Genomic DNA, 23,454 nt, shown 5'->3' with positions numbered 1-23,454 from the left:
TTGAATAGCACTGAACAAAACAAATCTGGAGATTATAACAAAAAACATTTTGGTGATATGAGCTCCCCACGCAGAAAGGAAAAATTTAAAAATGGACCATTTTGAAACACCATGTCACCTGTGAGCAAACACCTTTCACAAAATGGGTTGCTTTTATATCTGATCTGAGTTCATCTCAAAGGAAACCTGCACAACACCTTCAAAAGATGAAGTTGAGTGCTTAAATTTGTAACTTTGCTAGACATGAACAATCATGGTCTTAATAAAGACCTGGGATTAGTGGTTAATAACAGCAGTTGTAGACCAATTAACTTTTTTCCTATGATGTGTTAACTGGTCACTTCACCTTGAACAAGTAGTCCTGTAGCACCTTAAAGATTAACAATTTTGTTTATTAGGTAATGAGCTTTTGTGGGTAAGAATCACTTCATTAGATTTGGAGCAGAAATAAGAATCCAGGGTTTATGGGGGAGGTGGGGGGAGAGGGATTAGAGGAAGGAGGTAGTAGGAAGAGAAGAGGCAGGGAAAAAAGGGCTGGGGTGGTCACCTGTCACTAACAGGATCTGTGGAAGAAGTAAATAAGTGAGGTAGGTGTCATTCCTACCACTTCACCTACAATATGTGTAAATTACTTACTGGAAATCCAATATGTTCCATCTGGTATTTATCTGTTACATGGTGAGCACCTTTCCCAAACATGAAGAACACTGTGTGTCTTGAAAACTTGCCTCTTTCCCTAACGGCATTTGTTTTTTGGTTTTGTTTTTTTGGGATTTGGGACCAGGAAGGGTGTGGGTGGAGGTACTACTTCACCCACCTTATCTTTTTTAAAATCCTGTGAGCAGTAGGGATATTGCAGATAACAATGGAGCATATTGTATTTTGCCGTCTGAAAAATGAACTCCACAACATGAAAAAAGTCGGAAAAACATAACAGCAACATCTGTTTCCTGAACAAATGTAAGAAGTAAAATCTTCAGAACAGCCACCATCTGTAACTTTCTGACCACTACATAAAATTCTATATATGCTAAACAACTGCGAAGGAGGACTTCAGAAGAACCAATTACAGAAAATAATTCTTTCGTTCTCTGAAAGGAGGCCACCTCAAACAAAGAGTAGTCATGTATGTAGTCGCACAGCCCACAAGAAGAAAGTCAGGAAATGTACCTGGAGATCATGCAAGACAACCAAAACAGCTATTCATAATCAAGCTTGATGACAGCCATCCAAACCAGAATCAAAAAGTGGAATCAACTACCACAATGATGGCACCAGGACCTACCACATGGTTGCTACACGCAAATGAACATCAATTTGTCAAGACTATTCTTAATAAGAGCCGAATTATCTATATTCTCCAGTGTACTGAACTGCTGCACGGAACCTGATACCATACAAACATGTGGAGAGTTAAAATAATTATTTCACCAAGTCATCTGTGCAGAATTCTTTCACAACAGTGAAAACGCCGCCCCACAGCTATTGTGTCCTCACTGACAATTGTAAGGAGGAAAAAAAATCTTACTTGACACCTCTCAGTGGAAGAAGTTACATGTTTGATTATTACCTTGATTCTTCACAATCAATGAATTCTTAAACATTGTATCAACCACAGTCTCTCCACTGCTGAGTAGTGTCCCAAAAATCAACCACCAGCTGGTGAACAAAACAGCAAACAGGATGCCATCGTAGTTCTCAACCATGACAATTAAGATAATGAGGCCAAACAGCAACTCTCCATATCTACTTGCTAAAAACTACTTAAATACCACTTCACATCACAATTCACCCATGAATCTAAGAATGTAATCAAATCCTTCCATGGCCATTTCATCTTTACTGAGCCTAACATTGAAGTTGTATGACTCATTATAAACCACTGTTTTCTGTTGTGTTTATAACTTTGCCACTCAGCCATGTTTGGAGCTCTCTATGGTGGTTCTCTGCTAGTCTCTTCCAAGTTTAACCAAAGAGCTCAGGCTGTTTCCAAGAATGAGATTAAAGGAAAATAGGTATGTTTTTTGCATATGCTGCAAATGAATCCTTCTGTCAGGTTTATTCCCTCTGTCGAGGTGTTGGGGAAGATGAGATGTGTTGGTGAGATAGGATGATTGAGACGAAAAAAGTCCTTGAACCCTTTGACATTGTTAAAGTGGGTGCCTTCTTTCATTGCTTTATTTTATCTGTTAATTAGACATAATATCCACCATACCAATTTTGGTCCATTAACTTCTGGACCAATATCAACCTTGGCAGTTGTTGAATCATGTCTGGAGGCCTCTCTGGGTTAATTCAGTCTGTCTGGTTTTCTTGTACTTGTTAATATCGGTTGTTACTGAGAACTACTTGACGTTTTCCATGGTTATTCCCATGCAGACAAAAAGTTATACTATCGTGACATCCTGTGAATTTTCGCATACTTTTTACAATTGAAGTTACTATTAAAGTAAATTTTAAGCCAATAATTACAGCAGCAATCTTATGGCCCAGGCATGTATTGAGCCCATCACCATCAGGCACTGATACAAACACAATAACAAAAATATCTCTGCCCTGAAGAGTCAAGTAAATGTCTTAACTTCAGTTTCTCTTGTCTCAACTTGGTTCAATTTTCCATAAATACAGTGAAGGGCTACTTTAAAAATACTTATTCTGTCTCATATTTCAGAGAGGGGAGGTTAAGTTTTTAATGCCTTTTCTTTTTTATAAAAAATACATTACTTTCTTATTGGATATGATGGAGTGGTCAGTTCCAGGCAGAAGACCCATTTTTTCCATCAAAATTGAGAAATATCAGCCTTCTTGTGCAGAGATACTCTAGAATACAAATCCTCTCTTGTATGGCAAGTAACTGCATTTTCCACAATGTTTCAGTATGTCTTATTCTTCTAATTGTTAGTTTATCGGCAAGCAATAAACAGCAAGATGTTTGAGATGGATATGAAAATTGCTGCAATGCATGTAAAACGAAAGCAACTTCACCAACTGCTACCTAATCATGTGCTTCAGAAAAAGAAAAAGGTAAACCAACAAATCATTGATAAAACTACAAATGTTATAATTTGGTATGTTAACAAAATGACCGAAACCCACTCTAAAAGGGCAGTTTTACCTTTGCAACATTACACAAAATTTCTTATGTCTCCGGTAGAGCAATACTAGTAGCCTGATAGGACGATAGATTTTGCGTAGCATTGATAGCTTTTAGTTAAATCAATACCACTGATTAATACTGTATTATTTGTATATGCATTTCATGCATGCCTTTTTTCTTACTTCATGGAAGCATCTGCTTTTAATTATTCTCTTTTCCATAAAGTCATGCAGCTATGACATGAGGATTTTTGTTGGAAATCTAAACATGTTTTTAAATCTGATTTAGAGAATTCAGAGCTCACTTACTCTTGGTATTTGAAAGTCAAATTAGGGAAATATTCACAACACAGAACTTCTATGAATAATGCAGACTGTCAGGTGCACACAGATATAAGAATTTGGTTTGTTTCCTAAAATCTTCATGTTTCATTAATAGTATTGTGTGTAGGTCATACAGTTACTAAAGAGATTGTACGACTTCTCTTATGACCTGAGTAGGATTTTGAACACTGTGTTGCTTTCATGTGTAGCTAACATATGGATATTTATACCTAAAGCTGTGATTTAGAGAATACTTGAACAACTAATAGACCGAGGGTTAGCTGTGTTAGTCTAGAGCTTCACAAAAACCAAGCAGTTCTATAACACCTTAACAACTAACAAATTTATTTATTGGGTAGTAAGCTCTTGTGTGTAAGAAGTGGGTGTTTTCCATGAAATCTTATTACCGTATAGATTTGTTAGTCTTGAAGTTGCTACAGAACTGCTTGTTTCAACAGTTTGTGACTATGCTCTGGCCTAAAACTAGACGTCTCCACTTGGCTTTTTTGTCTTAGGTAAAATCTTTTTTATCCTGGATAGCAAAGATACACAACAGTTAATAAGGTTTGAAAATGGCTGCTATACTTATATAGCAGTTTTATGTAAGGGTTGCTTTGTCTAAATTTGTTCTCCCTTTAAATGTATGGCAAGCTTAAGTGATAATATGTGAAAAAGGCAGCTTACAAAACAGCATTTCATAAAGGGCAGTAAAAATTTAAAGTCAAGTTGTTTGGTTAGTTTGAGCATGATTAATTTTTTTAAAAAGCTATACAAAATTCAGATGTTAAGACTTCTCTGTATGTAAAGTTTCCACTGACCTGCTACTAGAACCACTTAATTTCTGTGTTAAAAATTAAGGCAAGAACTTGGAATGATGCATCATTTGTGCCCAAATAATGAAACATACAAGGACATTTTATCCTGTACTACTTTGTGTCTCAAATTCCAGCTTCATTTCAAGTCAATTTGGTTTTGTGGAATGGCAGCTACGTATGCCTCATTTTCAATCAGTGTAAGTGTACAGGATCAAGAACTCAAAAGAAATTTACTGTTATTCTCGATGATAGATACATAAATTTTCTCGGTCCTCATGCTGTTCACCAAGTTTCTATCCATGTTTCAGAACTGCATAATTAGATGCGTTGTCTGAGGTTTTTCCCCTGAAGCACCCACCATTGGTTGATGTTGAAGATGAGATACCAGTCAACTAGACTGCTAAATTTTTGTCTACCATGTACAAACTTCGCTACATAATATAGAGGATTAAGTAGTGACAATGGCTAAAGGAGTGAGCTGTTTATGTGAATGAAGACAAGAGAACAGCAATGTATAACCATGACATGTAGTTTTCCAAAAAGATTTCTTTTTACAAGTCAGTTTTAATATATGATTGTTCTGACCCCATTCAGGGAATGGGACATGCACTCTTTGCTGTGGTTACTTTTTTAAAATATAAATATCATACAGTTCATATAATTAGGCAGTTCTGAAACATGAACAGAAACTTGGTGATCAGCATGATTTCAGTCGGATTATTCCTAATAAGTTTACTACAGATTGAACCTCTCTCATCCAGCACTCTCAGGGCTGTAGCTCTTAAAAGGCACTTAAGGATGAATTGCAGCTATATAATAACATAGAGCTCCAAAAGCCAGGTCTGGTGGCTGTACACAAACTTTGAGACCACAGGTCACTTGGCCACACCCATAACTAAAATTGTGCTGATTATGGGTGTTGCTGGATGAGAGGGTACCAGACTAGAGAGGTTCAACCTGTGGTAATCAACTTACACCTGTTAAATATTTTCTTTCTTTTCACAAAATTATCAGTGATTGAAATACTGTTTCATTGACTTTCAATTGATTCTCAGCCCTTTAAAGGGATAAGTAACTCCTGTGATTTATTGTCTAATTTGTTGTAGCATTCAACAGAAGGGGTCAGACTGACAGTCCTGAATGACAGCAGCTTAGATTTATCTATGGACAGTGATAACAGCACATCTGTGCCTTCTCCTACTAGTGCTATGAAGACAAGTCCTTTGAACAGTTCTGGAAGCTCTCAGGGGTAATAATTGTAATGTAAACCATCAACATTAGATATGTTATTCTCTAACTGTATATTGCAAAAGGCTATATTATCATTGTTTATCTTAGATTTATCTGATGAGGAGAATAATCACTGCACTTTGTCTTCATTGTTGACAAAAAGTAAAGTGTTTCTTCCTTTGCTCTGTTAGATTTCATTTCTAATCATACTCTTCTGATCTCTTGTTGGACAACATGATCATGTTCATATCCTTATGTTAATGTGCAAAGTGTTGTCTGATGCGTACTCTTTACAGCTATGCAGTACCCAAATTGAATGATAAAACATTAAATATGATGTACAAAAATAGTAGCTAGCTCATCTTAATGCCAATAACAGCTGCTTTTAATCATTCTAATTTGTTATACTATTCCCAGCATTTTTACACTAGTGCGCACTCTTAAAGAAGTGGCGGTGGAAGGGGAGCAGTTGTATAGTTAACACATGCTGTCACAGTTCTCAGGGCTGAAATGTAGTGTAGCCTAAGTTTTTTGTTTAGCACTTCATAAGCTTATCCTTTTTGATGCAGCAAAATCTATTAAGTCAAAACCAGTGCTGCAGTCATGTTAAATCCTAAATTCTTGACTAAGCAAGTACATAGACTGAATTTATAGTGATGAAGTGCATGTGAACTTACATGATACTAACACATGCTGCTTATGCCAGCCTTCTCCACTTGGCTTGCTCTGTTCCAAAGGTAAAGAGGCTGACTTAAAATTTTTTTTCCTTCCCTTTCACATAGCTTTCAAAACTTGATCAAAACATGGATTTTATTTCATATGGAATTAATGTCCTCTAGCTTTTCAGATAGTGCAGGTTTATAACAGTAATGCTGCTTACCCTGTTGCTTATCTTCACACTTCCATAAAACTGCAATTTGCCCTTTTATAACATTGCAGTTTTGATGTGATTGGCTAAATAATGTCAAAGCAAATGCTCTGTGATAAAAGTTGAACAGTATAACATATGCATATTTTAATTGTCAGTTATCCATTTTGCCTTTTTCATGTTTTAGCAGAAGCAGTCCTGCGCCAGCAGTAACAGCAGCATCTGTGACCAATATACAGGCTTCTGAAGTCACTGTGCCACAAACCAATTCCAATGAAAGCTCAGGGGGTAGGGAGAATTACATATTATATTGTTAATATTTATTTCTAGAGAACTTCTTAATGAAGCTCTATCATAATTTGAAAGATTTAAGTTTCTTGCATGTTGTAGCTTTATCTGATTGATCTGACTTACAATTAATTATGTCCTGTAGAATTCAGGATATTTTTATATAATTATCAAAATAGCAATAATACACTAGAATTTCATTAATCTATATCTAAGTTGCAAATCTTCTGAAAATGGATAATTGCATATGATGATCACCATAGTAGCACACTTTTGCCAGGGAAGGCCCAGTATAGATGGTGACTGGTTGGTCCAATGACAGAGAGAAGGAGTAGGTGCTGGCTAAAGCTCTCACAGTAGCACTGCTGTGGATACATCTGTTCCTTATGACAACTAAAATTGGAACAAGGATGGGAGGTGGTGCAGAACCAGGCTCTTCCTTCTCCTGCTTTTGTCAGAGCCATTGTAGGAATGGCAGGGGTCTAGGTGGGAACAGTAGCTATATTGTTTGTTGATATTTTCAGACTGTGTCCCCCCTATACTCAACCCAGCTATGGAGAAGGCAAAGTTGGTTCCATATTTCTGAGGTGACTATCTCTTATTAACAAGAAGGCAGAGGAATGTGGCTAAAATCCGCACAGGAAAATGTAGTCACAGTCATCACTTCTGTGATGAGCCTTGGAGCTGCAAAAGGGGAAACAAATCAAAACTTTGTAAAGGAGACTGGATCAATCTTTAAAGACCTCCAGTTCCTGGTGGATTCCTCTTTAGTCCTGCAGCAGACTTACCAGAGCTGCAGCATGTGACCAACCTGACTTCAGCAGTTTGGCCTTTGTCACAAATCACAGTTGTTTCCTGTATAAGCATCTTTGTCTTTAGCTGGTGCTAGTGCTAGAGATGGTTGGAGTGACACGCTACTCTGTGTTTGGGAAAATGGTCTAAATAGGGTTTGCTAATGCACACATCTCAGTTGACTAAGTGGTGGTGTTATTCATGCTGATGTGCAATCACTACTGTAATTTTAAAGTGTTTCTTGTCATTCTAAAGATGCCTAGAGAGCTAAAACAACTGCATATGTGCATCCATAATTTGTTATCGAATGAGGTAGCTGATTATTTCACTGCATATGATATAACACAGAGGCTACGTCTGCACTACAGTGATGTTTTGAAAAAAAGTTTTTTTAGGTGATCTCTTCTGAAAAAAAACTTAAGCGGGTCTTTGCCCACGAAAGCTTATGCTCCAAAATATCTGTTAGTGTATAAGGTGCCACAAGACTTCTTGTTGCTCTTTCAAAAGAGTGCATCCACTCAAAAAAGGTGATCAAAAAATTGATCTGCTCTTTTGATAGAGATCGTCCGCACAGCCCTGTCTCTTTTGAAAGAACAGGCTGGGGATCGAAAAATTCAGGGCCATGCTGGGTTTTTTTTAAAAGAAAAAAAAAAAAAGTGGTGGTGGGGAGTCTACACACTTTTTTCCCCCAGCAGAATCTTTCAGAAAAAGGTGCTCTTGCTTATCCAGGATGGGAAGAGGGCTGCCAGAAATAGTGCTGCATTCTTTTGCTTTCAGATCAGAAGAGTGCATTTTGTGTGTAGATGCTCTGTGGGTTCTTTCAGAAAAGGCCTTTTTTTGGGGGGGGGAAAGAATTTGCTAGTGTAGACGCAGCCTCAGAGAGAGGAGCATTTTTTTCCTTCATGAATTTCCATTCTCCTTTAAGGTTTTCTCAAAAAGACCAAAACATGATAAACGCCAGACTCCTCAGTTTTAGTTGGACTGGACGTCCAAGTTGAAATCCTCCTTTGATTAAATTTTAAACCTTTGGTTTCAGGTAGTCTGTGTTCCAAATCTTGCTTAGACACCAACCTATCTGTTGCACTTACTCAGTGCCAGTAGGGTATATCTCCTCCCTTTTCCCCTCAGTCAAAATCTATGGTATTGATGCATCTCAAATGTTGACGCTATTTAAAAATTTATCCTGTTCATTTCATAGGTACTTCAAGTGAAAGCATTCCTCAAACTGCCACGCAGCCAGCCATTTCTCCTTCACCAAAGCCTACCATCTCTAGAGTTGTTTCCTCAACACGTCTGGTAAACCAACCACCAAGACAGTCAGGGAACACAGCAACAAAATTACCTAGCCCTGTCGTCGGGGTGAAGAGGACATCTTCCCCTCATAAAGAAGAGTCTCCCAAAAAAATAAAAACAGAAGAGGTATTTGATTGTAATTTGTGCTCATGCATAAGAAATATTAGTACTTCGTAGATTAGAAAGTTGATATGTGATACTGCAGTGAGGAAATTTTGTTAAATTGTGTGTGTCTTTCTACTCTGGTTGGATAATCCTTAATAAGTACATGTAAAATAAATTAGTTATGTTAAGTGTTGGTAGGTCATTTCTATGATGATAGTGTTAAATGAACTTTAAGGATGTGATTCACATGTACTTCATGCTAATATATTCCAAGGCACTTTGCAGTAAAAGCAGAACCAAGGATAAAGGATGAAAGGTAATCAAATTTAATCAGATGAATCTGACCCTACATTTTGCAGGTTTGTCAACAGTGACTTGCAGATTTGAATTATGAAATAACTTAAAAGCATGTGCAGAGTCTTGAATTCATTTTTAATGATCATTACACAGGCTTTTACCAGTCAAAATGTATTAGCTTATTTCTGGCATTTGAGTAAATGGAAAATCGTTCAACAAAATCTTTAAAAGGATCAACGTTTTAGGGAATTCCTTTCCTGTCAAAATTTTAAAATTTCTTCCTTATTTAGTTAAAGTTAAATAATAAATTAAACTTTGCCACGCAACTGTCACTTTTGCTGACCATTATTTTTAATTAAGTCAGTAAGTTAAAATGTACTTATGAATTCATTCGTGGAATTTATTTCCAAAGTAAGATACATCCTACATTTGTAAGAGAACAGTTTTTTAAAATCCTGACTACTTCCTGTGTTAATTATTAAGGTAGGGATTTTCAAAAGAGCCTAGGGAAGTTCATCAGACAGCTCTGCATTTCAGCAAGATTTTCATGCCTATACCTGCTAGGCTGTTCTTGAAAATCTCAGCCTGAATAAATATTTAAGGGTAAAGGATATTTAAATGGGATATTTCACTCATTGAAAAATACTTGCTTTTTTTAAAACTTTTCAGGGGCTTTCAACACTATGGCAAAGGGCGCCAAATATAAGGGAATAATTTATTTTGTCACTAGAACACTTTTTCACGTTAAAGGTGATATCTGCATAATTTTTGGGTGTCCTCATTGCTTAAAAGTGGCAAAGCTGAGTGAAGTCTTCCCCTGCAATTGCTAATAAACCTGTTATGTTATACCCCAACACATGTGACATATTCTACAGAAAATATTTTCAAAACATTTTACTTTCTTAAGGAAGAGGTATCAACAGCAAACTGTCTTATTTAGCACAATTCTAATTGCACAGGATGTTGGGAAAGAACTTTAGAGATTTCAGAACTGATGGCTTGAGACTTTCCAGGCGTAGGAAATAGCTGTGTCCCATTTAAAGTTGAGACTTATACATTGCCATTGGGGTTTAGTGTTCATTAGCCTTGTATCTTAAACCTCTCACTGATCCTTGACTGAATGTATTGTCTGTACTGCACCTCAGATATTTACTTTTTAGGAGAGAGAAGATTGTAAAGCAGAGAAAGGAGGACCCAGGGAGTTGCAGACCAGCCGTCTTAACTTCATAATCCAGAAAGACGATGAAACAAACAATTAAAGGATCAATTTTTAAGAATAATAGGTCGAGAAGTTATTGTCAGTATGTACTTGTCAAGAGCAAATTGTTCCAAAAAAGCCTAATTTCTTTTTGATAGGATTACAGGCCTAGTTGAGGGAAGCTGTAAACATAATGAAGCCTTAAAAACAAAAAATCAGTCCAGTAGCACTTTAAAGACTAACAAAATAATTTATTAGGTGATGAGCTTTCGTGAGACAGACCCACTTCTTTAGATCATAGCCATACCAGAACAGACTCAATATTTAAGGCACAGAGAGCCAAAAATAGTAATCAAGGTTGACAAATTAGAAAAATTATCATCAAAGTAAGCAAATCAGAGAGCAGAAGGATTTTAATAAGTTTGTTGACAGTCTCATCTGACATTCTTACAAGCAAATTAGGGAAATATTTTTTAAATCGGGGGTTCAACTTTTTTCTTTCTGGCACTCCCACAAAATGCTATAAATGCTCCACGGCCCTCCTGTGCTATAACCACCAGTTTTCTTCAAATAAAGCTAGGGCTGACATTAGGCAAGCACAGCAGTTGGCTGGGGCTTCATGCTGCAGGAGCCTGCATGAAGCTAAGAGGTGCTTAGGCTTTGATTCCAGCCCTATGTGGCAGGTCTCAGGGCCTCAGCCTTCAACCTCATATATTGTCTCTTCAGCAAGTGTAACTGGCCTTGTTTGCAGGCGCCCCTGAAATCTGCTTACAGCCCCCAGGAGTCCCAGGACCCTTAGTGAGAACTACTGGTATAGGTGAAAATTTCTGTAAGGTGCGTGTACATGTGGAAAAAACTATATACAGAGCAGTTATTTGTGATTTTCTGTCAAATAGGGAATTCATTTGAAGAGATCTTGCAGGATTTTGTTCTGAGTCTGGTACTGTTCAGTAGTTTTATTAATGGTTTGGAAGATGGAGTGAAGAGTACAGTTACGTTTTTAGATGGAAGGGTTACAAGAACTGAGCGTGGGATTAGTTAGGATTAAAGTTCAAACATATCTTGACATGTTAGAGTTGGTCTGAAATCAGCAAGGTGAAATTCAATAAAGATGAGTGTGATGTATTGTATTCTAGGAAGAAAAAAATCAAATGCACAAGCATAAAAGCCATTTCTACACATGCCAGTTTCTCCAGAAGTGGCATGCTAATAAAAGGCGCAAAATATGCTAATGAGGTGTGGATGCAAATTCCCCGCACCTCATTAGCATAAGATCACATGATTTGGACTCCGGAAGACACTCTTCTTCTACAACGTATAGACGCGTGGCCCCCTGGGGGTCTTCCGGAAGGAAGTCATCCTTCCAGAAGCCCCTTCTTCCCAAAAATTTTTGGAGTCTGGTAGAGCATCTTCTGGACTCCAAATCATGTGACCGTATGCTAATGAGGCATGGGAAATTTGCATCTGCACCTCATTAGCATATTTTGGGCTGTTCATTAGTGTAGAAATGGCCAAAGTGGAGAATATTACTGGCTGGCAGTAATACTGCACAAAAGGGCCTGGGGATAGGACGTTGACTCATTCAGTTTGTGATCCAGTGTTCTGGTGGGGAAAAAAAGTCAAATGTCTTTCAATAATGTATTAATGGCAATGTGATGTGAAAGGGAAGGTAATTGCTCTGCTTTAGTTGGCACTGGTGAGGCATTAAATGGAGTATTGTAGTCAGTGTTGGGCACTATAATTTAAAAATGTGTGCAAATTTAAGTGTTTAGATAACAGAAATAACAAAAGGTATAGGAAGGAAAATTCGGGGGGGGGAAAAAGTCACTTTTAGCTTAGACAAGGGAAGGTTGTCATGAATAGGACAGTGGTTAATTGATCTTTTCCATTGAGGATAGGACAAGAGGTATTTGGCTTAATTTACAGCAAGAGGCATGTAGGTAATCTGTTAGGTAAAACTTTCTTGCTATAAGAATAGTTAAGGAATGGAGCAGATGATAAAGGAGTTTGTGGAATCCTCATCATTAGAGGTTTTTAAGAGCAGACAAACATCTGTCACAAGTGGTCTAGGTATGTATCATCCTGCCTCAGTGTGACATGGAGGCCTAGATAGTCACTGACTCAGAAATCAACAGTAGGGAAATTGTCTGAGACCAGAAATTACTTGGGTCGTTTTAAAACTCCAAATGGCAACACAAATATTAAACACATAACACGCTCTGCCCTTAAAACAAAGACACACACTTTTACCACTGGTGTTTGTAAATTCTGCATGTGAAACTGGTTTATTTTGAATGCCCTTAAGTTTTCTTCTGATCACTTTATTTTTCTACCTATTTCAATGTACTTTACTCAAAGTTTTTGTTTTATTAGGAAGAAATAAATGAAGATGATGATTGCCTTGATATGAGTGATCACGATAAAATGGAAACTAAGGTATATGATTCTTTAAGTTTTATACAGAATAGAATATATTCTGTCACCTGTGAAATCTAGAAGTAGGCACATAGTAGACTTCTGACTTGCATGATTTCAACTTATGTATTTCTTGTAATAATGTGAGTTGAAATCATGAGTGGTGGGGAGCTGGGAACCAGGTGGCAGCCTGGCTGTCGGCTCCTCTCTGCTTGCGGGAGCCAGGAAAATGACCAGCACTCACAGGAGCAGGGAGCCAGATGCAGCCAGGACTGAAGGCAGCAGCCCCCTCTCGCACCCAGTCCCAACTTGCATGAAATCGGACTTACGCATGCTTGCCCAGGAATGCAACCTATGTGTAAGTGGGAGGGTCTACTGTATTCTTAGCCATTGCTGTTAGTGTTGGCAAGGATTGAACATGCTTTCTCAATAAAGCATTGTTCATGTAAAAGCTTCGGGGTGCTTCCAACTGGTGCGGATATTGTATTAATATTCAGTTGTACTTCATTTTTAACATTCCACTGCAGTCTAAGTTAAATTCAAACATCTTTTGGTTATTACTGAAGACTCTGCTACTGTGGTACATTGCACTTACTAGTCCTAAAGCACCTTTTTATACATTGATCCATTTAATCTTGACATGGTGTTACTTGGTTTGCTTCCTAGACTAAAGCTATTAGGGCTAGCTGGTTCCATGGTTCTGTGCTACCAGTTGGCTGTGCACAGTGTAATTTGTAACTTTAAGTTGGAATTTTTCATATTTTTGTCTCATAAATTAGTCAGTATAGGTGGCACGTGTGCTTTACTTGATTTACAGACCAGGTGGCCATATAATCCATGGTAAAGAGGTCTGACCTCTGTTTCTTGACCTCCATGTTCTGTGGCAGTCTTGCATGATAGAAGATTCTTCAGATGGTTCATTTAAAGTGAACATCAGTCTTCAGTGCATTAAATAATTGATACAGAAGACTCTGCTTTGATAGGAAATAGTAATTTTATGTTGTCCTCAAATTCTCTTTAGTAACTTGAAGCTAGGCAATTATTAGAACTTTGCACAATAATTTAGGTTTTGGGTGAAAGCATATTACCCAATATTACTAGAATGAGAACTAACGCCTTCTTTTTTCAGATTTATCCCAATGAGATTAGCAGGATGTTTCATGAGGTAGAGCTGTTGTTTCAGCCTATTTACAGGCTTTGGAAGATAACACTGCAGTGTCTTTCATTTGGTTCTTGTTACCAAAGTTTTCTCCTCAGAGGAATGGATTAGTGCAAATTTGCTGCAAATTCCAGACTTGGCATATTGCAGACTTTACAAATTCCTAGGCTTATAATATACTTTTCACAGATCAGAAAGCTTTATGATGTGCAAAACAAAATATGAAAAAAGAAATCTTTAACACCGTATACTGAGTGTTATCAAAAAAACAAAACAAAAAAAGAAAACCAAGAGAATTTCTTGCATAAAGATATTGTCACCCATAGTGACCCAAATGTAGCATTCCTCGAAAAGTTAAGCAACAAACTAGGGATATCTGCCTCTGTTTAATATACATATGCCTGCATTGAGATGTACACCTACCTTTGTGTGTGTGCACAGCCAATCTGGTTTTGGTGCAGGTTTTATCTATGTACAGCTCATTTCAGGATATATTTAGTAATTAGAATATTTGTGTAGCTTCTAAAGGATATATACAAGTAGCTAAATCTTTTTTTTTTTTTTTTTTTTTTTTTTTAAAGGAACAACTTGATGCAGAAACAAATATTTCTTTGCAAGCAGAAACTGTTCAGACAATGGCATCTCTGCAAGCTCCTCAGGTAATGGCATTAGAGAAGTGTCATGTTGTGAATATTCAAATCATGGTAACCTAATATGGAAATGAAAGTTAATCCAAATGTTAAAAATGGCAGCAAAGTAATATATAACGGAATATTTTCATAAAGATACCTGTGTGGCAGATTGCTTGTGCTTGCTTCACAATATGCACATTTTACATCTCTCATTTCTTGATGCCTGTTGCTTGTTAGAAAAGCTGAACTGACTCATTGTTTCTCACTTGCACCCTTAATGTCCTTTACCCTAATGTCAGAACAACATTTTGCTCACTTATTTTAAAATTTGTGTTCTGCCCTTTGTGATGTAATCTGAGGGGACGTGGGCATCCATTTTAAAATGAACAAGTCAGTTAAATAATTGCAATTCTATAGCTTCTTAAAGCTCTCAAATTTTTTAAAAAATGTAACTTCACATATTCTGCTATTTGCGTATGGCTTCTCAATAGGTACCCTGAAAAGGAGTTGACAACTACAAAGCTCTCTAGCCCCATACTTGTTTACAAATACGGCATGTCAATTCTAAAACAAGACTTAGTCTCTACTGGGGTTTTAATGCACATTTGTTATTTCATTGATATTGCTGTACCATTGCAAACCTCCTGTAGACATGGGCTTGTTTAAGTAGCTCCACTGCTGCATATATCACTTCGCTTGATTTGAAGTGAGGGCAAACTCCACTGATGATAGTCATGGAGGACGACAGCCCCAAAACAGTCTGATAGTTCTGTAAGTAAATAGTAAATATAACAGATTATTTACACAGGTGCTAAGGTACTGTATCAGGGCCAGCAACCTTTCTGAGGCAGAGTGCTGAAATTTGACCTTTTGACCTCCTATGTACACTCATCCCTCATTAAACGAGTACTGTATTTACAGGTACTCGCTTAAATGAGGGACATACCTACTTAAGTTTTGTTCACTGGACGAGTGAACTCCCCCCACTAATACGAGACTTACCCACTCCCTGTAGCTCCAACCTGCCACAGCCTGACCATGCCCCACCCCGCAGACACCAAACCACCAAAACTTAAACCTCCCATACACCCAAACTGCTGCAACTTAGACCACCTGCTGCCCCCGTGCACCCGAACTGCCACGGCCTTCGCCCCTGCCGCCCCCGTGCACCTGAACTGCCACGGCCTGTGCACCCGAACTGCCACGGCCTTCGCCCCCGCCACCCCCATGCACCCGAACCGCCGCAACTTAAACCCCCACCAGTCCCATGCACCCGAACCGCTGCAGCCTACACACACACACCTGCCCCACAGACCAAAACCGTCACAGCCTGAAAACCCCACCTTCCCCTCCGTGGACCCAACCTGCTACCGTGTTTTAACCCTCCCACCCACTCATGTACCCAAACTGCCTCCAGCCTTTAACCCTCCACAACTCCAGGTTCACTTTCCTTTCAAAAGCAGCACCACCTGCTGCCGCTCTGAGCACTTGGAACCAATCAGAGACTTTCACATGTATTTTAGTAGAAATTTAGTGTCCCTCTTATGAGTTTTCACCTACGAGCAAAAAGTTAGGAACCAATTGTGCTTGTATAGTGAGGGATGAGTGTACAGTCTGAGTGCTGGTGATACTTTTTAAAGTCACTAATAGTCCTACCTCCAAAGACTTTAATAAAATGCAGAGCTTCACGATTTAGGTAACATTAGCTGGTCTTTTGTTATTCCACGGGCAGCATGGCTTTGAGCAAATTCCCGGCAGCATGGGGGAGGAGGGGCAAGGCTGAGCTGCCTGCCTGCTGTGCTGATGAATATTGGCTCACGTGCTACTCTTGGCACCTGTGTCGAGGGTTGCTGACACCTGTTCTATGTAGTGTAGATGCTACACAAAACAAGATAAAATCATTTGCTTAACAGAAACCAGCTTTTTTTAGTGCATTTAATAAATTTTGAAATAAGTTTTTAATTATTCAAGAGCTGTTCTTAAGTTGCTGTATTTCTGCTTCCTCAGACTTAAAAAATCTGTTGCAATTGTGACAGAGATGCAGTTTGGATGTTGAAGAATTATAGTGGGCTGTATGTAGTCTTGCTGCCTCTGTCACCCTATTTACTGTTGTCTGCTTAGCACAGAGTAGTCATACAAGCATGCTTCTGGTTATTCCAGTCTGTAATTCAAAAGTTATTACTCTGAACACTGACGAAGAGTCAGAAATTAGGAGTACACCGACAAAGGAAAAGAAAATATCTGAAGTGAATAAAGATCTAATAGCTGTTGTGTATTGTCTGAGCCCTCCTTCTATTGCACTCTGCTATATCTTTCACTACTACCTCTCTTCATTTATAGAGGGAGATTGGTAAATATGTAGTTGTTGTACTATGCACTGTTTTACCCTGCCCACAGAAAAATTGTGTAAATTTGGTCACTTTCCTAATACAGTTTTGAAAACAGTACAAAAGAACTATTACCATTAAGGCAGCTGAAAATTACTTTTAAATAGAAAATTGACAGTTAAGCGTAGAAAATACAGAATTTCGTAAGCATATTGGTAATTTATATCCATTTTGTTCATAGTTAATCTTTAGAGTTCCGTGTTCTTTGCTGTCTCGTTTTATATTAGAGTCATGCTGTGTTAGTTTTAGCCTTTTTCCCCCTGCAAATAAATAGAATTGCTGGCTCATCTTTTTCTCAACATAAACATTTAAACATGGATTCAGTTCTTATTGCCATGAAACATTATAATATGTTGAATAGTGCTTTATCAGTTTCAGCGCTGCAGTGTCTGCAGTGTAAATTTATTTATGAAATAGGAGATTATAAATAGGTTCCAGTTGTACTTCATTGTGCTTCCACAAGAGAGGCCTCAGATATCAAATAGTTTAAAGCCACCTTAAAGAAGTGTGAAATTCAGGTAGGTTTACTGCACAAGTAATACAAATGCTATGTGTGGGCATTCACTTGAGCTTTATTTTTCCTTATTTCATCAACTCTCATAAGACTAAATGTATGCTAGGAGAGAGACTATTATGAGCATTCTTTCCTTAAGTATCACTTTCTCTTTTGACTAATAAAAGTTGTAATTCACACTATTTTTGGTATATTTCTGAATACTCTAGTCAAAATGTATTAACATAAACCTTTAAAACTTGGTGCTCAGATATTTCCTTCTCAGTAAACAATCATTTTTGGAGAATTAAAATACATTTAACATTTTTCCTTTTTTCTCTTTCTTGTCAGAAAACATCCAGTACAGACCTTTCAGATATCCCTGCTCTCCCTGCAAATCCTATTCCTGTTATCAAGAATTCAATAAAACTGAGATTGAATCGGTAAAAACAACCTCAGGGGTCCATAAACAATATCTGCCAACTCAACCTGTTTCTTCTAATGCTAAGAAAGGAGAATGGAGGGTGCAAGACTAGAACATGACTGCAGAGGGATTTAGGTATATTTTGTGCACTTCCCTGATTGGGCTGTAATCACCACCTCTTTGGAAGTCCAGGTTAGTATGTGAAGCCAGGAGTACTTTTAATGTGTTAGCAACAGTTGCATTAAATATTTCGAAGGATTACTGCCTTTAAAAACAAACATGAACACTATTTGTAGCCATAATTGACATTCTGATTGGATTTATGTTTGATGCATTGATTGAAAATTTGGAGCTTAACTGGCATAAGAATCCCTTAATGCACTTTTATGTACCTTTTATTGGAGTATGACTAATTTTAGATCTTCATTTTTATTGAAGATATTCTTCAGTACTAGTAATCTGCGAATTGGATAACATTGATATATTGTGCATTGAAGACAAAGTGTACACTGTATCGAGTTAAATTAACCATCAAGCAGCAGTAAACCTTTAAAATAAAATGTCAAATCTTGAGGTTACATGACATATGTTGAGAAAATAATTGGGAAGCATTTGGTATTTGATGGGACATGATTAAGATGAGGACTATTTTTATTTATAGGATTATTTTATGGTGCATATAGATCAGCGATCAAACAGCAAATACACTTTCCTTGGACCTAATTAAAGTCCTTACTTGCTGGTCCCCTTGCCATATTTCTTGGAAAAAGCTTTTGTGTTGAATGTTTTTTTTGCAGCTTGTATGCACAAAATAGGACAAATGTCAAACAAATTTTTTAACCTAATCTCATGATGTTAGTTAAACCCAATTCTTTGGGGCCCTAAGGCACAAACATCAAATTTTGTCCCATGGCAAAAACTTGAGTGAATAAATTGTGCCTGTGAAGCGTAACACCTGTCCTGATGGCCTTTTGATCACTAAATATAAGATAATTTTTGTACACTCCATAAGAGTCCTGTCTGCATTAAAACATTTCAAATTTTAAATAAAGACAAAAACAAAATTCCCCAATGATTTTAATCTTTTTTATTTCTAGGTGGCTTATCAAAATAGTAGTTTTACATACTGAACAACATTGAATTTTTAACAATCCTATTTCTAGAAAGCACTTGACATCTAACAAGCTCTCTTTACTCCTACTTTTTGTTCTGTAGTCCTAGTAAAAAGATTAATAGCAAATCTTTTCTTTAAAAGAACTGATTCTCTCATGATTAAGCAGCAGAACATCAACGTTTAGGAAACATGAGGGATATTGTTGGAAATACCAGATATAGATAACAAATATTGTTATTACTTAGTCTGAAATAACTGGGATGGTAAAAATCATCCTTCCCAAACTTTCTGATTAGCATGTTTTATGAATTTCTTCCTCCTGTTGTGCTCCATCCGATTACATGTGCTGCTTTCATGTTGAAATTGAATTACTTACACTCTTCCCTCCCTTCCCCCCTGTTCTCCCCATCCTTCTAAATTAATTTTCCCCAAGTCAAGAGTGTAGCTTACTTTTTTCCTTAGGCTGTGCAGTAACTGAGGTTTTTCTTTTTGCCATTTGTCTAAGATGTCTAGTATATAATATTTCTCTTTCCCTTGCCCTGTGCAGCCTGTTGTCACCCACCTCCAAAAAGGTTATACTAACAATTGAAGTGTACAAGGTGTCTGTGTATTTTGTGTAGTTATGGAGTTTAGATCGAAATTGCCAGGCACAAATTTAGTTTTGTCACTTTGTTTACACATTGGGAAATCTTTTTTTTTTTTTTCCATTTTTATTAAACATTTCATGTAACTGCTCCCAAGTTTTGCCAAGCTGGAAACTTGGACTCTTTCTGTATAGTGACTTCTTAATTCTAGTTTTCATAACCTGGAGATCAGACTGTTGCTTTCGCATGATGTACGTAGTGTCTCATGACTGGAGTTTGCTTTGTTTTATAGTATCTGTACTCCTTGTATTTTTCAAGAGCTATTTTGTAAACAGATGATGTATTTCTCCATTGAAAACACAATAAAAAAACAGCACAATCCCACATTTGTCTGATTTTCTTCAAATGTTCAAAATTGCTTTTCAGATTTTTTTATTCCAGACTTTTCAGTTAAATTACTTAATTGTTTTTGCTGATATAGGATGCAATAATTACTGAAAGGAAAAATGCAAAGAATATTATTCTGTTCTTTAAATTGAGCCAAGACACACACAGTGGCATTTAGCAGCATGCTAAATGTCACTTGATTTTTAGAAGAAAAATGTAAATTGCTATTTTCTTGCCATAGCTGATTTTTTTTTAAAAAAAGAACAAACCCATTTGAATAGCAACCTTCCTTGTTCTCTTTTGGGTGCCTGCTTCAAAATCTTAGACTGGAGAAGGCAAAACTAGAAAAAGAGCATATATAATCAGTTTACTTAAACCATTTTTTAAAAAGGCTCAACTAAAAAGCACGTCTTGAGAGCAGGTCATTATACAAGTTATCAGTAGATGGCACTGTTTCCCTTGTTTTTCCTTCTGCAGACTCCAGCCCACTTTGAAACTACAAAATCAAACAGTGCCATAGCTGTGCATCACTTGATTGAACTTATTAGCTTGTGGGCGCAATCCTGCAAACATATAGAAATGTGGCAAAACTTGACTTAAATTTATACTCCTAGTGCAAGTTTTTTAATTAAAAAAAAAGTCCTAATTTCCACAGCTAGGTGGCTTTGGGTATGTTGAGTATGGCTTCACTGAACTAGTAGTGATTGTTACTAAAACTGCTTTTTATGTTGTTATATTAGTGAGTGTTCTAGACTTTTAACATGTTCTTTTTGCACCTTTTGCTCCTCCACACTTGCAAAGCATTACCTCTGGTGGTAAGTGAATAGCTTTTTGGTGTGTAAATACTGCTATTTTAGATACTCTTCCATTTACACTCTTGGGCTTTGTCTAGATTAAGAACTGTCTGCAAAAGATAGGTAAATTGCACAATGCATTTGTGTATCTTTTGCCAACAGTTGTGTTGGAAGAGGCTTTTCCAACATTTGGCCCATCCACATGGGGCCAGAGGTCAGAAAAAAAACCCATTGTCAAGACATCCCTTCTTCCTTGTGGAATGAGGTATAGAGGGATGTTGACGGAATGCTCCTGACTGGCAGATCTCTTTCGAGAGATCTGCGGTCTGGACGTGTGCACTGTTGACAGAAGTTTTGTTGATAGAAGCCTGTAGTCTAAACATAGCCTTGGAAACTATATGACTACTTATAAAGGAACTCAGACCTGTTCAAATGGTCATTACAGCTTATTTTTAATTCATTAGTTGTCCATCTGAAAAGCAGCTGGCAAGTTTCACATCTTGGGACCATTACAGTAGGTGACCAGATTATTCATTAGAAGTCATGGAATTAAGTTAACCTCCACTTGTACACCCCTCAGGAAAAAAATATACTGTCAGCTGCATGTGTTCAAAGATCCCATTGTCATACTATCCAACATACCAGTAATACCTTTTTGATTTTATTTACTTGTTTTTAAAGAATTTTCCTATTCTTTACTCAATGTATTTATCATTTGGGCTACCTCTACACTAGCCCAGAACTTCAGAAGTGCCATGCAAATGGCCCTTTCGAAGTTTACTAATGAAGCGCTGAAATACATATTCAGCACCTCATTAGAATGCTGGCAACCGCGGCACTTCGAAATTGGCGCGGCTCGTCCAGACGGGGCTCCTTTGCGAAAGAACCCCGGCAACTTCAAAATTCCCTTATTCCTAAGAGCAGATAGGAATAAGGGGATTTCGAAGTTGCTGGGGTCCTTTCGAGAAGGAGCCCCGTCTGGATGAGCCGCATCAATTTTGAAGTGCCGCAGCTGCCAGCATTCTAATAAGGTGCTGAATATGTATTTCAGCGCTTCATTAGTAAACTTCAAAAGGTCCATTTGCATGGCCATTTTGAAGTTTTGGGCTAGTGTAAACACAGCCTTACTGACTACTGACACTTTGGCAGCTCCAGCAACTTCAGTGTGTGCACGTTATTTTTTTTAAAAGACGCATCTGTTTTTTGGGGAGGGTATGTAATGTTTAAATAACATATAGTTCTATTCTGTCTTTACTGTATTTGGTAATGAAGTTTAGGGTGGATGATTTTCGCACCAAAAATTAGATCGTTACATTCACACAACTATCCTGACTGTCTGTGCATATGTAAATCCACTATTGTACAGTAGTGGAATGTTTCTAATCCATGTGAGTGTACATAAGGAGCTCCTACATGTGTTTTAATGAAAAAAAAAAAAAAGCTAACAACATAAGCTTTAAAGATACTAAAGGAGAGAACTAATTTGAATAAAACCCTCCTGATGGGTAGAAAAGCTACTTAATGCTTAATAAGCAGATATTCTCAAACTCAGTGTTCCAGGAAATTACTATTTTGAGAGAATTTGTACAAGATGAGACTTTGCACTTTTTAATGGAAAAAAATAATATAGCAAAATGCTACTAATATGCTATGGTAAAAATTAAGACTTACTTGACTAAGTAAGCTGAATTTTTTTAAACAGAGAAAAATAGCCAGTGCATTTCAACAGCCCCATAATTACAGTGACCTACGTTGGCTCACAAGTTAGCACATCTTATGTATATGCTTTGTGTACAAGTTAGTAATTCTCACTTTACGAATACATTTTACTTTTACCCTTCTAAAAATAAATTTCCTCAATAGGGTTATTTGGGATCACATTTCATGTAGTTCAAAAAAATCTTACTGTTTTAATTGATACATAGATTTATTAGAGTTCACCGAAAACAATTTTTTATATTGTGGTACTAATAAACTTTTTTCTATAGCAGTAATATGCAGTTCGAAGGCATTTAAAACATAAAATTCTTTGCATGAATGGGGGATTATTAAAGTTGAAAGCTGTATTACATCATGTAGCCCCAAGTAATATGACAGTTCAATTTGAGCTTCAAAATGAAATCAATTGAGGGAAGTTTCTGGACTTAGAAGTTGAGGAATATTCACTAATTGATTTTTTTTTTCCCAAATCAATTTTATATTGCTCCTAATTTAAGACCTTTGGCATGATAATATATAATACAATTACATAAAGTAGATTTTTTATGGTTTCAGTTTTTTCTGCTTCATATAACCCCTTTACAAACTTATATTGTGCCTGATGCTCTGTGCCTTCCAGAAATATGGCATAAAGCATTGGTCCTTTTTTACAATCTCAGTCTGCAGTGGTGCTGTTAATAAAGAGATTGACGATAAAGTTGCTGAAAAGAGACAGTTGGATGGCACCACTTCTTATGAGTGACAGAGGGCTTGCTCTGCTTTCACAGCCAAGAATGCTGCCCCCAGCATAGAGTCAGCCATGCCTGGACACTGTGCCAAGATTCTTAGTGCACAAGGAGAGAAAAATCTTCAGCTGTGCTACAGGATTTCTATCAAGCTTTTAACTTTTTGGCATCCCTTTTTAGTTTGGGCTTTGTTTCCACCCATTGGCTTTTACTAGTATCATGGCAGCAGAGAAATTTTTGAATGTAACATTCAATTCTAAATGTACAATCCTGAAATATTTTTGAGGGTGCTCCGTTGGAGCTTTAAGAATTTTC

At 37.2% G+C, this 23,454-nt stretch overlaps 1 protein-coding gene across 1 annotated transcript in view; it reads left to right on the top strand.

Moving 5' to 3' along the window:
- The window catches only part of PAPOLA (poly(A) polymerase alpha), an 86,158-nt gene extending 66,260 nt beyond the window's left edge, over positions 1 to 19,898 (top strand). The window contains exons 16-22 of the mRNA XM_074996555.1: positions 2,903 to 3,024; positions 5,342 to 5,484; positions 6,521 to 6,621; positions 8,612 to 8,832; positions 12,680 to 12,742; positions 14,462 to 14,539; positions 17,744 to 19,898. Of these exons, the coding sequence (XP_074852656.1) occupies positions 2,903 to 3,024; positions 5,342 to 5,484; positions 6,521 to 6,621; positions 8,612 to 8,832; positions 12,680 to 12,742; positions 14,462 to 14,539; positions 17,744 to 17,839 (824 nt within the window). The 3' untranslated portion in view covers positions 17,840 to 19,898. The remainder of the gene's footprint in view (positions 1 to 2,902; positions 3,025 to 5,341; positions 5,485 to 6,520; positions 6,622 to 8,611; positions 8,833 to 12,679; positions 12,743 to 14,461; positions 14,540 to 17,743) is intronic.
- The last annotated feature ends 3,556 nt before the right edge of the window (positions 19,899 to 23,454 follow it).

Source organism: Carettochelys insculpta, chromosome 6, assembly GCF_033958435.1.
Source record: "Carettochelys insculpta isolate YL-2023 chromosome 6, ASM3395843v1, whole genome shotgun sequence".
Lineage (NCBI taxonomy): Eukaryota > Metazoa > Chordata > Testudines > Carettochelyidae > Carettochelys > Carettochelys insculpta.
The sequence above is the reverse complement of the archived record's forward strand: the minus strand, read 5'-3'. Positions and strand labels throughout refer to the sequence as shown.